We start from the raw sequence: 16,560 nt of genomic DNA, 5'->3' as shown, positions 1-16,560 counted from the left end.
ATACATACACACATATTTATACACGCATTTACACACAAAAACTCAAACACACACATATGTACATACCTACAAAAACATACATACAGACATACATACACACACATATATGTAGAAAGCAACCTTTAGACGTTTCATTAAAAACAAGAATATTCTATATGCAGAATTAGGTAAGTTGAAGTATGCTTGTCACATATTTCAACTGCTAAAAGGGAAATACACTGTAGTTACCATGGAGAATAATCTCTCTCATGGTAAAAAGATGTGAAAACATCCCGTTCGTTCAGTGTCGCCATCTATTAGGAATCCCAGTCATAACGACGGTTACACGGAACGAACCGGGTGTTTTCACACCTTTTTACCATAAGAGAGATTTATTCTCCACGATAACTGCAGTGTATTTGCCTTTTAGCAGTTGAAATATGTGAAAAGCATATTTCAACTTAAACTTAATTCTGCTCTTTCTTACACACTGCTTAGTGCTAACACTTCGCTATTTACCTCGGTCGGGCGATCTACTAGCGCAAACCAGTCAACGTGTTGACTGAATTATATATAAAGCTACAGCTCTATAAGTTCGTTCAGAGTCGCATCTCATAGCTACATCTCGGTGTTGGCTACTGCATGTTTGTGAGTTCTATTTGTTATTATCTAATGTTTCTTTGTTATTGCACTGTATGTCGTACCTGTTGAAATTTGAACTGCTGTGAACTGTCATTTTCGCCCTGCGGGGCAGACAATTGTAAAATATTTTAATATTGTTGGAAACAACTGCTAATGGACTTTTTGTGATTTGAACTCTTACCCTTTGCAGGGTAAAAAGTATTATTTTTTTGGCAATAATTATTTTTTGTCAAAATTATTTTTGTCATTTGTATATTCCTTTTTAAGGAACTTATTTTTCTGTAAAGTTGCATTATGCAATTCAACGTAATGTCTAAGGGAGATTTCCCAGAAATGGAAGGAGTAACAAACGGCGAAGCTGATAATGTAAGACAAGTGTTTGTGGAAAAATCCAGTTTCTTGTCAGCCGTATGTGGGAATATGGTAACGCTAGAGGTGGAGATGGCTGAATTAAGTACGGAAATCTCGTAAAAAAGAACGGAAATGATACGAAGTTACTCCCTCCCTAGGAAATTGTACACAATATAGCTGCAAGAACAGTGGCTTATAAAACGTACAACCTAAAAGAAAAAGAATTGTAACTTGTAAAAGTGAAATAATTGAAAGGTGTCTAGCACCTATATGGAATAAAATTGTGTATATTGGACGTGGTAAAAAGAATGGCACGGTAGAAGCACAGTTTGCCAATGAGAACACGGCTGAGGAGTTATCAACAATAACTTTAAAAAATGAGGAAATAAGTCTACTACCAACGTATTTGGGTAGAAGAACGGCAAAAATAACCGTAGAAGAAATACCTGCAGGATACGACGTAATGTAGATAGCAGCAGCCATAACTTATGATGTGGAGGAAAAAATGTTTATCGATGACCTGAAATTGTTTGGGAAATCTGAAAAACAGATGGATTCCTGAGCCAAAACAGTCCAGAAGTGTGGTAAAGACATCGGTATGGAATTTAGGATTATCAAATGCTCAGTACTTAATATGAAAAGAGGGAAGAAAGCAGCCTGCAGAGGATTGCGGTTACCATCAGGAGAGACTATGGGTGAACCCGACGGTAGTGGGTATAGGTATTTAGAGATTTTGGAGCTGGATGGTATTCTACACAGAGAAATGAAAGTCAGGATAAGCGAGGCGTATAAAAAAAGGGTGAAGATGTTGGTGAAATCCAACCTGAATGCCAAAATTTTGATTACTGCAATAAATATCTGGGCAGTTGAGATGGTCAGATACAGTGCATCCATTTCAGGATGGACTAAGGAGGAAATATCAACACTGTATAGAAGGATGAGAAGGTGACGCTGCATGGGGCACTGTACCCTAAAGCAAACGTAAACATACTATTATCAAAAAAGCCTTTGACAGCATACCGCATTCATGAATCTTGAAATCGCTGGATAGATTCAAAATTTCTCCTGTGATTTCAAACTTTCCTGAAGCACAACATGTCAGGAATACGAATCTCCAATTATACTACTCTAATAGACTGGTGACTGCAAAAAATATTAATATCAACTGCAGCATTTTCCAAAGTGACTCACTTTCACCTTTAATTTTTTGAATAGCCCTAATACAAGAAGATAAGTCATCTATTTTATATTCTTGATTTAAAGCCCTATAGCAAAGACTATAATGAGCTTGAAGGAATACTACGTACTGTTAAATCATTCAGTGATGACATCGGGATTGAATTCGTTCTTGATAAATGTGCCAAGGCCTCTATCCAGAAAGGGAAATTGACGACCTCATTTTCAGTGGTGTTGGGTGTTAACGCAGTCATAAAGGATCTCGAGCAGGAACAAACTTACAAACACCGAGGAATAAATGTGGGCTTTGGCATTCAGCATGCATGCATGAAAGAGAAGATCAGGAAGGAATGTTACAGGAGAATTCGAGCAGTCCTAAAATCTGAGTTAAATGCACGTAACAAGGTGTTAGCTATAAATTCTTTTGCAGTCCCGGTTATGTATAGTTTCAATGTGTTTAACTGGAATGTGAACGAAAGAAGGAAGATTGAGAGGAAAATCCTTAAGCTGCTGCTTTGCAATAAGTTGCACCACCCAAAGGCAGACGGAGATCATCTTTACCTACCCAGAGCTCAAGGACGTCGAGGCTTGATCCAATTTGAAATCTCTTACAAAACCACCACAGTTGGACTGGCAAAATATCCTGAAACATCTAACGACTGGATGCTAAAGCTTGTTGAAAACCATGATAGGCCTAATAAGCTTCATTCTGTTATGAAGGAGAGCAACACATTTTCAAGTGAGTTTATGCATAATACCCAGGTTTAAAACCATGATGGAAGTGCAGTAACTGTTGTTGCAAAGAAGGTGAAATCAACAGCAAAGCAAAATGCGTTTGAACAATTGGCTGATAGGTGGGAACAAAAACCTCTGCATTGCAAATATGTGGCCGGTAGCAAACAAACTGATGTAGACCAGAAAAAAACCCCACCCATCAGTGGATACAGAGCTTAGGGCTAAAGGCAGAGAGTAAAGGCTTTATCTTGGCTCTTCAAGATTAGCAGCCAATGTGATGAAAAATGGTGTAAACCCAAAGTGCTGATACTGCAACGATGAGATTGAAACAGTGGACCGTCTGATATCTGGTTGTAAAGTTTTAGCCCCTGTAGAGTACAAATCAAGACACTACAGAGTTGGCCAATATCTACATTGGATAATGTGTTGGCATTATAAAATCAAAACTGCTGACAAATGGTACAAGCACCACTCCGAGGCTGTAACTGAGGGAGATAATGTAACGATTCTTTGGGACTTCCCAGTATGTACATACCGGATCATCAAAGCAAATAAACCAGATATTGTTGTGCAAGACGAAAACAATAAAGTCTGTTTATTGATTGATATGAGCATACCCTGTGACAATAATATGTCGGCAAAAGAATTTGATAAACTCAGAAAATATAAAGATTTGCTAATCGAAATCGAAAAGATATGACATCTCAAGACCGTTACAATACTAGTGATTGTAGGACCGTATGGAATGATCAAAAGAGGAAGTGAAAATTATTTAAGAATGATCCCTGGCTTACCATCCATGCAGAAAATGCAAAAGATTGTCTTAGCTGGTACGTCACAGGTACTGAGAAGAGCACTGTTGCTGTGAATTTTGTTTCCTTTTTCCCCTTTATTTTTTTGTTTATTTTGTACGTTTTCCTTTTTCTCTCTATATTTCATCCACTTTTTCTGTTTTGCATGACTTTGTAAAGGAACAATCTGGTGTCTTTATTGCAATGGCCTACCAATCGTTTCTCTTCCCTGGGTATCAGGAATACACTCGCCAAGAAATGGAAACTGAATTGAAAGATGTTCATGAATATAATAATAATAATGATGATGATAATAATAATAATAATAATAATAATAATAATAATAATAATAATAATAATAATAATAATAATAATAATAATAATAATAATAATAGCAAAAGGGCGGTTAACAGACAGGGAAATCGAAGAGATAAAAAGGAAAGTAGAAAATAAAAATAGTGTTTCAGCAACAGATAACGTACCCAGCGAGGTAAGAGAAATGAATGGCGGCAGTGAAGACGTACAGCAAAGTGTAAATATAAATACAAAGCAGAAGTAATCGGAAGAGGTTTATCGCAAGAATATGATGATGACCAACAAGACATAGTGAGGATAGTGTACCGATATATTAAAGAAGATCAAGTTCAAGTACCACACCAATCAGAGGTATATTGATCGACGCAAGCTCGAAGTTGAAACCGAAAAGATAGATTCGGTCCTTGGGCTATTCGAGACTAGAAATATAGCTGAAACTAACAATTTTATTTTGGCTGCAGCTATGGTTACTGCAGACAGAGTTGGATACAAGGCAAGAGAACAAACAGAACGTAACGAGCCATACTGGCGTAGACGAATTTGTGATGAAGTTAAAAAGACATTTAGAAAAAGTTGAAAATTGGGTAGAGAGGAATTGCAGAACGAAAGCATAAGTATAATTCTAGAAAGAACATATAAAATAAGAGATGAAGGTTATGATATGATATTGGAAGAATTGAAACTAAGAGTAGTAACAATCAAAGCAAAACTGGAAAGGTATGAAAATAGAACAAAACAATTCAGGCAAAACAGATTGTTTGAAGCAAATCAGAAAAAAAAAACTATTTCAGAGACTAGATGGGCAAATACACGTAACAATGAAACCAGATGCAGAGGAAAGCAGGGAATTCTGGAGAGGGATCTGGGACTAGCCTGTAGAGCATTAGAGCACAATGATGAAACGGAGTGGCTGCATCAAATCCAAAATAGGTTAAGAAATATAGAAGGCCAAGCAGGCATATGAAAAATAGTACATAAATAATAAAAAAACAGTTAATAAAATTTCCTCATTGGAAGAGTCCAGGACCGGATGGGGTCCAAAGTTATCGGATGAAAAAGCTGAGAGGTTCCATGAGAGGATAGCGAAACAGCCTGATGAGTGCTTGCAGGAAGGCACAGTATCCAGCTGGATAACAGAGGGGAAGACATTGTTATATGCCAAGGGAAATGTTGCATCCAACTTTCAACCAATAACGTGTCTTCCGCTGATGTGGAAACTAATGCCAACTTAGAAAAAAGTGGCTTACTACCTAATGAACAGAAAAGGTTCCGAAAGAGGAGCCGAAGGATCAGCTCTTAATCGATAACCTAATTATCAGAAACTGCAAGAGAAGATACACAAACCTGACCATGGATTGACTATCGAGAAACATACGATATGATACCACACTCTTGGATAAGAACACTCGAAATGTATGGAGGAGCAGAAAACATGAGAAGCCTTACACGGAACAGTATGAAATGTTGGAGAACGGAATTGACAGCAGAGAACCAAATATTAGGTGAGGTGAAAATCAAGACAGGAACCTTTGAGGGGGACAGTGTTGGGAACGACCTCCTTCAGGGAAATACTACAGAAAACAAAGTTGGAGTATGACCTGAGAAGAGGTAAGGGAAAACTGAACCACTTGCTAATCATGAACGACTTGAAGTTATTCACAAAAAATGAGGCAAAACTGGACAGCTTAGTCTAGTCTGTGTGGATTTTCTCCAATGATATTAAGATGGAGTTTGGGTTCTCAAAAAATGCTACGATGGTCATGAGACGAGAAAAGCTTGTCAGGACAGAAGGCATAGGGCTGTCAAGAGGTGAAATGATGAAAGTAATTCAAATTCAATCTAGCTTTAAATACCTGGAAATACTTGAGGCAAATGGAATTAAACACAACGACATGGAGGAAAAGACAAAAAGAGAGTACCTGTGGGAAATGAGAAAAATACTGGCTTCAAAACTGAATGCCAGAAACATAATTTCGGCAACAGATGGCACTGGAATCCTGAAGTGGACAGAGGAGATCGACAGGAAGTCAAGAAAGCTCGTAAAGATGCATGGAGCCCATCATCCACGTGCAGACACTGATCGCCTATACATGAAGAGAGAAAATGGAGGAAGAGGACTGATACGAGTGGAAGACTCTTATCGAAGTCGAGTGCTTAATGAGATACCCAGTCCAAAGTAAGGAAACCTTGCTAGTGTCAGTTAGGAACGAGGGAGTATTGAAAGCAGAGGAAAAAGGAAAAACAAAGGAAGAAGTACAAAAAGTACATAAAAGATTACGCAACAAGGGACTACACAATCAATGTAGCCACAACAAAAGTTGCTGGAAAATTGGTGGGATTGGCTGAAGAAAAGAACACTAAAAAAAAAAATGAGATTGAGATCACTATACCGGCAGCGCAAGACCAATCTTCGGCCACGAACTGGAATGTCAATCTTTGGAATGAGCAAGTATATCCACTGTGCCGCATCTGTATTAGGGTGGATGAAACCATTGCCCATATCACAAATAAATGCCCTAGACTTGCTCAAAACTACTACAAGTTGTGGCGACGCGATCAGGTAGCGAAAATGCTACATTGGAAACTTGGTGAAAAGTGGGGGCTAGCGAGGGTCAAGACGTGGTATGAGCACAAACCGCAGAGACTGGCCGAGTCGGAGACTAGCGAAATCCTCTGGGATTTCCCAATCCAAAGAGATCAGGTACTAGAGCATGCCTCTTTGACCCACAGATAGTTGAGAAGGAAGGCGCAAATGTAGATAAATACAACCCTCTTAATTACGAAATAGCTCAGCTATGGAAAATGAAGAATTTGAAGATAGTGCCAATTATTGTTGGGTCCTTGGAGACACTATCAGAAGGTATGAGGAGGAATATAAAGGAAATTGGAATAGAGTGCTCAGTAAAACTGTCACAAAACGTTTACCTCCTTGGCACGGCCAGAATAATCAGGAAAGTATTAGATAACTGAAAAGTATGGATATCATGGTGTCGTAGGCTGCAGGTAGCAATGCAAGACTCCAGGAGTTCCAACAAAACCTGCGATAAAAAGAAATATTAATAATAATGATGGTAATAATAATAATAATAATAATAATAATAATAATAATAATAATAATAATAATAATAATAATAATAACGATAATAATAATAAAGCTAAAGTGAAGATCATGTTTATTGGCAAAAGATGACCTCCCCTTAATACAGCATTACACACACACGTACATACACACACACATACATACATACATACATACATACATACATACATACATACATACAAACATACATACATACATACATACATACAAACATACATGCATACGTATATATATATATATATATATATATATATATATATATATATATATATTGGGTTGGCAACTAAGTTCCCGTCGTATTTTTAATTTAAAATTTTTATAACTTTTCATAAAAAATAACTAATTAGTCAATAATGTATTCACCCTTGTTGTTTACAACTTCTTTCCAACGTTCAACAAGATTTTCAATACCTCGTTGGTAGAAATCACCCGATTTCGAGTCGAAAAATTGATCTAACCAAGCTCTCAGTTCTGCATCAGTATTGAACGAAACCCCGCGCATAGCATTTGAAAGAAATCGAAGGAGATGGAAATCCGTTGGTGCCAAATCAGGAGAATACGGCGGGTGTAGCAGTACTTCCCAGCCATGCGTTTGAATGTCTTCCTTGGTCATATGGCGATATGAGGGCGGGTGTTGTGCAGCAGAAGAACTCCATGCTGACGATTTGGTCTTTTCTCTTAAATAGCCGTGTTGAGTCGTTCCATCTATTGAACATAGAGTTCCACGTTGACTGTTTGGTTCCGTTCAAGCAATTCGTAATGGATAATCCCTTTCCAGTCTCACCATACGCACAACATCGTTTTACGCGGATGAAGATCTTGTTTCACGCGCGGGGTCGCTTGTTTACCGGGGCTGAGCCATTCCTTACGCAGCTTCATAAGCACCAATTTTCGTCGCCAGGAACGATTCGGTAAAGAAATCCTTGCTTGTGTCCATGAGTTGAGCGGTGACGAGCAAGAAAACCAGCGGAGATTGTGGCTCGTTGATTTTTGTTGTTGTCACTTAAAGCACGCAGAACCCATGCTTCATACTTCTAAACCTTTCCCATCGAATGAAGATGCTTCTCTATAGCAGTGCGGGAGCATTCCATTTTCTCTGCCAGTTCCCTTGTCGTTTGAAAAGAATTTTCCTGCAAAAGTTGGTTTAATCGCTCTTCATCGAACTCAACAAGGTGCGTCTTTGAGGTCAAATTTTCCATTTTTTAACTTGGCATACGAATCACGAATGGTTCTTTCATCTATGGCACCCTCTCCATACACCGCACAAATGTCGCGAGCAGCTTTTGCGGCCTTAGAACCTTGTCTAAAATTAAAAAGAAGGAGGTGTCGAAAATGCTCGTTTTTCTTACTTGACATTCCATTTTAATGATCTGAAAATAAACAAAAATTAACTAAAATTAACTAGGAAAAAAAAATGGATTCCAAAATTTAGAAACGCAATAAATTCCAAAATTAACAAAACGGCGGGGATTTAGTTTCCAACCCAATATATATATATATATATATAACTGGGCAACAGTCTTCTCCCAAAGCACTATTGTCCACATTGTGATTTCTCTACTAGATCATGTCCTTAATGAATCATGCTCATATCGATATTACTTTCGTTGACCTGAGGACTCGCATGAAGAGTCACCAGGTGATGGTGAATGAAGTGTAAACATTAATAATTAGGAGATATATCAGTGTGACTGTGTTGCTGATTGTCTATTTGGTTGGACGATTAATGGCCTCTCGCCGCACACTCATACCTCGTCTTCGCATTTGGATATGCTGAGTACGCAATGTATTTAACTTCTGTTGACATACAAGAGACAAATATTGAGTATCTGCTACAAAAACTTATAACCATTGAATGTATCAAAGATTTTCAATTACCATTTAGATAATTTCTAATTCCATATATCATTAACTTAGATAGGTAACATAAAGCTTAGAAAGGCCATAACTGTTAGGTAGTGAAGTTTACAGTAAGAGTAATGAAGTCAAAACAACTCTGGCAAAACGTTCATAATTTGGTCCAAAAATGCTTCGCGTTTAAAGTGTCTTGCACTTAACATATGGTAGCGGCAGGTTAACTGATACTTCACTAAATAGGCAAGTATATAACGTAATTCAAAATCCATTTATCATGAATATATACTGGCTAACAGTGGAGGAGCAATGGTCCAGTGGTTACGGCAGCAGACTCGCGGTCATAGGATCACGGTTTCGATTCCCAGACCAGTCGTTGTGAGTGTTTATTGAACGAAAACACCTAAAGCTCCACGAGGCTCCGGCAGGGGATGGTGGCGAACCCTGCTGTACTCTTCCACCACAACTTTCTCTCACTCTTACTTCCTGTTTCTGTTGTGCCTGTAATCCAAAGGGTCAGTCTTGTCACTGTGTCACGCTGAATATCCCCGAGAACTACGTTAAGGGTACACGTGTCTGTGGAGTGTTCAGCCACTTGCACGTTAATTTCACGAGCAGGAGTGCCAACAACAAATACTGGCTAACAGCTAAGGTCTGTCGAAGTCCGTTGAACTCCTTACTCCCTCCCTTAAATTTTCTTCATGCTCAACTCAGTTTCAGCCATTTAGCCACTGCAGGCCTGCCTCGTCTCCCCCTCTCTCTCTGTATCTATCTATCTAGCTGTATCACACTAAGTTGTTCTGCTGTGACTATGGTGAGGGCGTCCAGAGGCTGTTCTATTCTACTTGCCAAAACCTCGACAACTACAATAAATATCAAAATCATATTACATACTAGCAGGTCTTCCATTAACAGCATTTCATACTTTTGTAGTACACAATGTTATGAAGATTATCTTTCCTTCGCTTTACCCATTTTGCGTGCATGTGTGCATGAAAAGGTGCTGGCTATATGCGTGTCCCGTCATGTTCAGTTTTCCAACCAGATCTTTTGATACATATTTACAATCTTCGCTAAGCACTTCGTAAATAATTTCCGGTGTTTGTGTGTATTACGTCGTCTTTCTTGATTTAAGCTAATTCTTCAATTAGCGTTCAATTACACTGAAAAATTAGAGAAATCTTGCTGAAACTGTATTTTGTCAATTTTAAGACATTTATCAAATTAGAAGACGCTATTTAAAAAGTAATTTATAGTCAACTACATCATTTTGACTTCAAATTTTAGTAGACAAAACTGTTTTGGCATTTTGTGCTTCTGCACAAAAATGTGTTAGATTAATTTTAATTACGTGATTATTTCGAAAGAATTGAAATGAAAAGAAATAATATGAATTGACGGAGACAGAAATATATTAAAGATTGATGTTTTAGACACTTGAATGTTCTTACACATACACACATACCTACACACACGCATAAGTAAATACTTTTCAAGCGATTGGTAATACTTGCCCAAATTTCTTTACATGTGGAGAGGATATTAGAACATGTTCATCTAAAGGAAACCTGCAGCTAAATATTTTACAAATGATCGGAATAATAAAATCTTTAATGCTTTTGACTCTAAGAGACTGATTCTATTGCGCTCAAAATCGTTGAAAAGATGATACCTACTAGGCGGGATTTTAAATCGAAATTGCTAATGTTTTTAACTTAGGAGCATATACTTGTTAAGACCATGCACCCATACCCTGACAGATCCTCATCAATGACTGGATGTAGTGGTCGTAGATGAATGTAATACGGTGAATGATCCATGAATCCTGTTTACAGTGCATGAGATATATTGATAGATAGATAGATAAATAGATAGACAAAGAGAGAGATAGAGAGAGGGGAGAGAGAGAGGGAGAGAGAAAATGAGAGGTGGGGTTAGTATTTCAACGATTCTTTATTTCACCGACTAAACGAAGAGGAAATCCCAAGTTGACCTTCCCAGAATTTGAATTCAGAAAGTGAAGCACAGGATCAAATATTGCAAGGGATCTGTCCAACATTCTAACAATTTCTTGCAGCCGACCGCACGTGCTAACGTTATAACAAAATAATATTTATTGCATTTTTCATTGACCATTAACTGTGAATGACTATCCCTAGGTGTTTTCATAGGACAGAAAAATAGACAGTCAAATAGTTAGGAAGAGATATACATAGAGAGAGAGAGAGAGAGAGACGAAGAGGAATAGAGAGAGAAAGAGGGAGTGCGCGCACTTGTGTTTATGGGGTGAGTGGGCTGTACATATAAGTTGCTTTAGTATTTCAATCCATTTGGTTAAATATGAAGTTCAATATATTGCTGTCAATATCGTGAATAAAAGAAACAGTATGATGAAATGTCCCTCGGGGGATTATCATTTACATTTTTTTTTTACTGATATATTAAAAATAACTGGTAAAAAGGAAATTGTTAAAAGAAAAAACTCTAAAAGAAACGGTGTAACCAATATTTCAGAAAAGATCTACCTCTGATTTCGTTTTCACATTGTTTAACAAATCATTTTTTGGCAAACGTTCAATGAACTTCTATATCTTTACTTATTTCCCCAGAATACGTCTTCAGGCTTTGTTTAAGATCTTTCAAACAAATATACTTGTTTCTTGGTATAACAGCGTTTTTCTTATCCTGTTTCTTTTTATAACTTTGCTTATTTAGTTAATTTTTATCGATTCCTTTTGTTCAATTATCTTTTTTTTTCTTTCACTGTTTTCGATTTTTACATTTTCTTATTACGTTCCTGTTAGTAAAACTATATCAAAACTGTTAGTGCAAAAATAAACGTTGTTTTCTTCTAAGAATCAACAAATTTAGTATTATTTAAAAATAGTAGATTTTTCAGCAGACCGAAAACTATTTCCTTCGATTTTATATATTATTGATTTCTTTTCAAGTAATATAGCGTTCATTAAAGTTATTGTAAAAAACATACTCTTGTTGGTAAAAATGCATCAATTACCAACCAAAATATATTGTCGGAGGTTAGATGTTCTTCATACATGACCTTATAACATTCCTCAATATAATGATGTGCACAAAATAGCGCGCATTATGCATGCTATTAAAAGAAGGATCAAATTACTTATGCTGTACCAACCACACAAACATATAATTGCTTGCAATCGTACATTTGGAACGCAAACTCTACAAGTATCGATAACATATGATTTATCTAAAGGACGTACACAGAGCAGATTCAGAATAAGAGATAGATAAATATCTGTATCGTTCTGAATGCCATTTCTACTTACAACATTAAAGCTAGTTTGGGAATATGTGGCATGTGTTCTACAGTTCATATCTGACATGCTTTAGGAATTGATCTAGAGGAGAAGTTTTATCTCACCTGAATTAATATTCAAAGGTATTTTCAATAATATATTCAATAAATTGCCTTTATTATTTTATACACATAGCCATTTCAAATACTGCTTATATGCTGGTATATAATTTACACGGCTACATCTGTATATATTATTATGCATTATATTTTAATCTATCAAGAAACGCGCGTCTCCGTTCTTTGGTATCAATTTACATAACTCTGCTTGCCACACTACATGCACGCATCAATTCATATATACGTCACTACATACACACACACACACACACATAAATACGGACATACCGACACACACAGGCACAACACACACAGGCACAACACACACAGGCACAACACACACACATGAATGCATAAATGTATATAGATATATATGCGTGTATACGTGTATATCCATCTATCTATCTATTATTTCTGTCTTTTACTTGTTTCAGTTATTTGACTGCGGCCATGCTGGAGTACCACCTCGAAGTGTTTTAGTCAAACAAATCGACCCTAAAATATATTTTTGAAGCCTAGTATTTATTCGATCGGACTCTTTTGCAGAAGAGGTGCTGGGGGAAAAGTATATGCGCGCATGCACGCACGCACGCACGCACACACACACACACACCCACACAGGCGCAGGAGTGACTGTGTGGTAAATAGCTTGCTTACCAACCGCATGGTTCTGGGTTCAGTCCCACTGCGTGGCACCTTGGGCAAGTGTCTTCTACTATAGCTTCGGGCCGACCAAAGCCTTGTGAGTGGATTTGGTAGACGAAAACTGAAAGAAGCCCGTCGTATATATGTATATATGTATATATATGTATGTGTGTTTGTGTGTCTGTATTTGTCCCCCCACCATCGCTTGACAACCGATGCTGGTGTGTTTATGTCTCCGTAACTTAGCGGTTCGGAAAAAGAGACCGATAGAATAGGTACTAGAATTACAAAGAATAAGTCCTGGGGTCGATTTGTCCGACTAAAGGCGGTGCTCCAGCATGGCCGCACTCAAATAACTGAAACAAGTAAATTAGTAAAAGAGTATATACGACGGGCTTCTTTCAGTTTCCGTCTACCAAATCCACTCACAAGGCTTTGGTCGGTAGAAGAAAGCGCCCAAGGTTCCACGCAGTGGTTTTGAACCCAGAACCATGTAGTTGAGAAGGAAGCTTCCTACCACACAGCCACGCAAATATTTACATGCTATTATTTATAGCTCTTTGTGTGCGGCGAAATATTCCCAAATAAGATTTAGTTCACTTACTCTCAGAAGTTTATTAAATCTTATGACGTCAATAATATATATATATATATATATATATATATATATATATATATATATATATATATATATATATATATATATATATATATATATATATATATATATATATACATATACATACATGCATGTGTGTATATACATGCATGTATGTACATCTACAGATGTATATACATAGATTCACACATAATCGCATAAACACTTACATTCACTTATTTGACATGACCTTATCAACAATAATCAATGACGCCATTTAATGTTTGGGTTCGTTTCATTTCCTTGATCCTCTATGTTTTCTATTCAACACGCAACAATAAATCGCTTATAGATGAATAATTAAATCGTGAAATTGCTAAATCTACGACTGTTTGGTTTTGTGTTTGTTTGGTCGTATTCTTCTGAGTGCAATAATTTCCTGCGTCATGGCATTCTACTTAACCGACCTGTCAGTCTTGACATTGTTATTTGCGACGAGACTAATGCAAATCAGGAGAAAATAACTGCAGTTATGAACATTTACACAAATCTTCTTATATACATAAATGCATACACACACGTATGATCGCACACACACACACACACTCACAGATATATATGTATATATATATATATATATATATATATATATATATATATATATATATATATATATATATATATATATATATATATATATATATATATATATATATATATATATATATATGTATGTATGTATGTATTTGTGTGTGTGTTGCATTCACATACGCAACTACACGATCGGACATACGTGTATATAAATGCATGTGTGTACATATACAAGATGCGATTAAAAAAACATTCTCTATATATTTATGTATACAAACACACACACACACACACACACACACACACACACACACACACACACACACACACACACACACACACGTACACATGGACCAGTTACTTCCCCTGTCAGTGTATATACTTTGTCTGCTTCTTACAGCGTTAATACTTTTAACTCTTATTTCTTAATATAAAGATGCATCACAATTAGTTACAATCATAATTAGTCGCAATTAGCACAGTTTGTTTCAGACTCTAGTGGTATCTATAATAGTTAGCTGTAGAAAATGCATTGAAATACCACTCACATATACAGTTACGAATTTCTTGTGAATAAATGTCTGAAAGTTGAAGAAAATTAATGGAGTGTTTATTGAACGAAGCATCGCCCTACTTCCTCCTGTTCCTGATATGTATACAAACTAGTCCTTTTATGATAATAATAGTAATAATAATAATAATAATAATAATAATAATAATAATAATAATAATAATAATAATAATAATAATAATAATAATAATAATAAACAGATCTACAGACACAGGGTTGGTTACTGCTTCCCCTAGAAATGATAGAACAAGATCATAGAATTATTAAAATGTCGTATGCTTAGAGAATTGAAAATTTATTAGTAATACCACAGCAATATTGCTAAGATGTATCTTCCAGATGATTGCAAATAAAATTGTGCGATAATGTGGTAGTCAACAATATAGGAGTTAATTATAGAAATTTGCTCATATATAAGCTGAAATTATTGTACAGTAAAAACATAGACGTTTTCAGTATAACGTACAACTATTTAAATGTAGGATGTTAGTTATACATACATACATACATACATACATACATACATACATACATACATATATACACAGAGAGAGACATATATATATATATATATATATATATATATATATATATATATAAAATTAACAGAATAAGATAAAAATCCAAGGCGGTGAAAGAATTCAGAACATTTATAAAGAGAAAGTCTTACAGTTGTTTCCGGGATATTTTATATATCCCTTTATCGGAGACGGTGCGAGAGTATGGTTAAGCAGTAGTGATTCTAGAGAAGATATGAAATAGAGAGTGAAGTGGAGGAATGAAAACAGACGTGAGATACGCATGGATATTGTATCTGCACTTCCATTATTTAAGCAGAATGGTATACATTTAAGTTTCCTGTGCCTTGTTTGTAAGTTCCAATAGTATTTAAAATTGGTCATTCCAAGCATAGAGTTTGTATACGGTGTTATTGGATCGAGAGTTTTTTTGAAGTGACTTAAAAGTTAGGAATGTGTTTGTAAGGTCAAATCAAAAACAGGAAGAAGGAAAGAAAACGAGAGAGAGAAAAACAAAAGCGGGGAGAGAGATAATAAAGAAATGAAGAGAGGGAGAGTGTACTGGCTAGTGGTAAGTCAGGATAAATTGATAGAAGGAAAGGGGAGATGAGGGTAAGAGAGAGAAATAGATATGAGATTGTCAGATGAGAGGGTAAAGAATAAAGAAGTGTGAGGTATGTAGTGGTAGACGGCAGAGAGAAGGGGTAGGGATAGTAAAATGGCGGAATGAAGAATTTGGGAATATAGATCAGGTTGCTTAGCGGACAAGTCAGTGCTTAGTAGTAGAAGAACATATATATGTGAAGATGTATGCACATGCATATATTAAACATGTATATATACATTTACACACATCAACACATACGCGTACAAAACTCATGTATGTTACATGCATTTCCGTATATACATACTCAAGTGTATCGAATTTTTACATATATAAAAATTCTTGGCATACATAGAGGTATGCATGTAGGCTTGGACATGCGTATAATTGTATGTGAGTGTACACATATATACACGCAGACACGCATCACCTGACACCTTTGGGTCTTCTTGACACCATTACCTCTCTTAACCTATATATATATATATATATATATATATATATATATATATATATATATATATATATATATATATATATATATACAGGGGTTCCACAAAATAATGGAAACACCTAACATCATAGCATCATAATTTTGAAATATCTATAAAATCGTCAAAAGCATATTTATTTCTATGTTTTTTTTTAAAAATTTATTATTAGTGTTGCTTAATATGTTTTGCTAAAATTGCT

At 36.1% G+C, this 16,560-nt stretch overlaps 1 protein-coding gene across 19 annotated transcripts in view; it reads right to left on the bottom strand.

Moving 5' to 3' along the window:
- The window catches only part of LOC106876118 (uncharacterized), a 165,780-nt gene that overhangs the window by 8,615 nt on the left and 140,605 nt on the right, over positions 1-16,560 (bottom strand). For 8 of the 19 annotated variants that reach the window (XM_089363702.1, XM_089363707.1, XM_089363701.1 and 5 more), the window contains one exon: positions 6,915-7,027. The exons of 4 other annotated variants lie outside the window; for them this stretch is intronic. Coding sequence is in view for 5 of the 15 variants with exons in the window: in XM_052973249.2 (XP_052829209.1) it covers positions 3,678-3,822 (145 nt within the window). In the remaining 10 variants the exon portion in view is untranslated. Of the gene's footprint in view, positions 1-3,677; positions 3,940-6,914; positions 7,028-7,452; positions 7,588-9,837; positions 10,107-16,560 lie in introns of those variants that run through there. 7 more of the 19 variants (XM_052973249.2, XM_052973247.2, XM_052973252.2 and 4 more) reach the window with 4 other exon arrangements.

The sequence above is a fragment of the Octopus bimaculoides genome, chromosome 15 (genome assembly GCF_046866305.1).
Source record: "Octopus bimaculoides isolate indiv1 chromosome 15, ASM4686630v1, whole genome shotgun sequence".
NCBI classification, from domain to species: Eukaryota; Metazoa; Mollusca; class Cephalopoda; order Octopoda; family Octopodidae; genus Octopus; species Octopus bimaculoides.
This window is presented reverse-complemented; position numbering and strand designations above follow the sequence as displayed.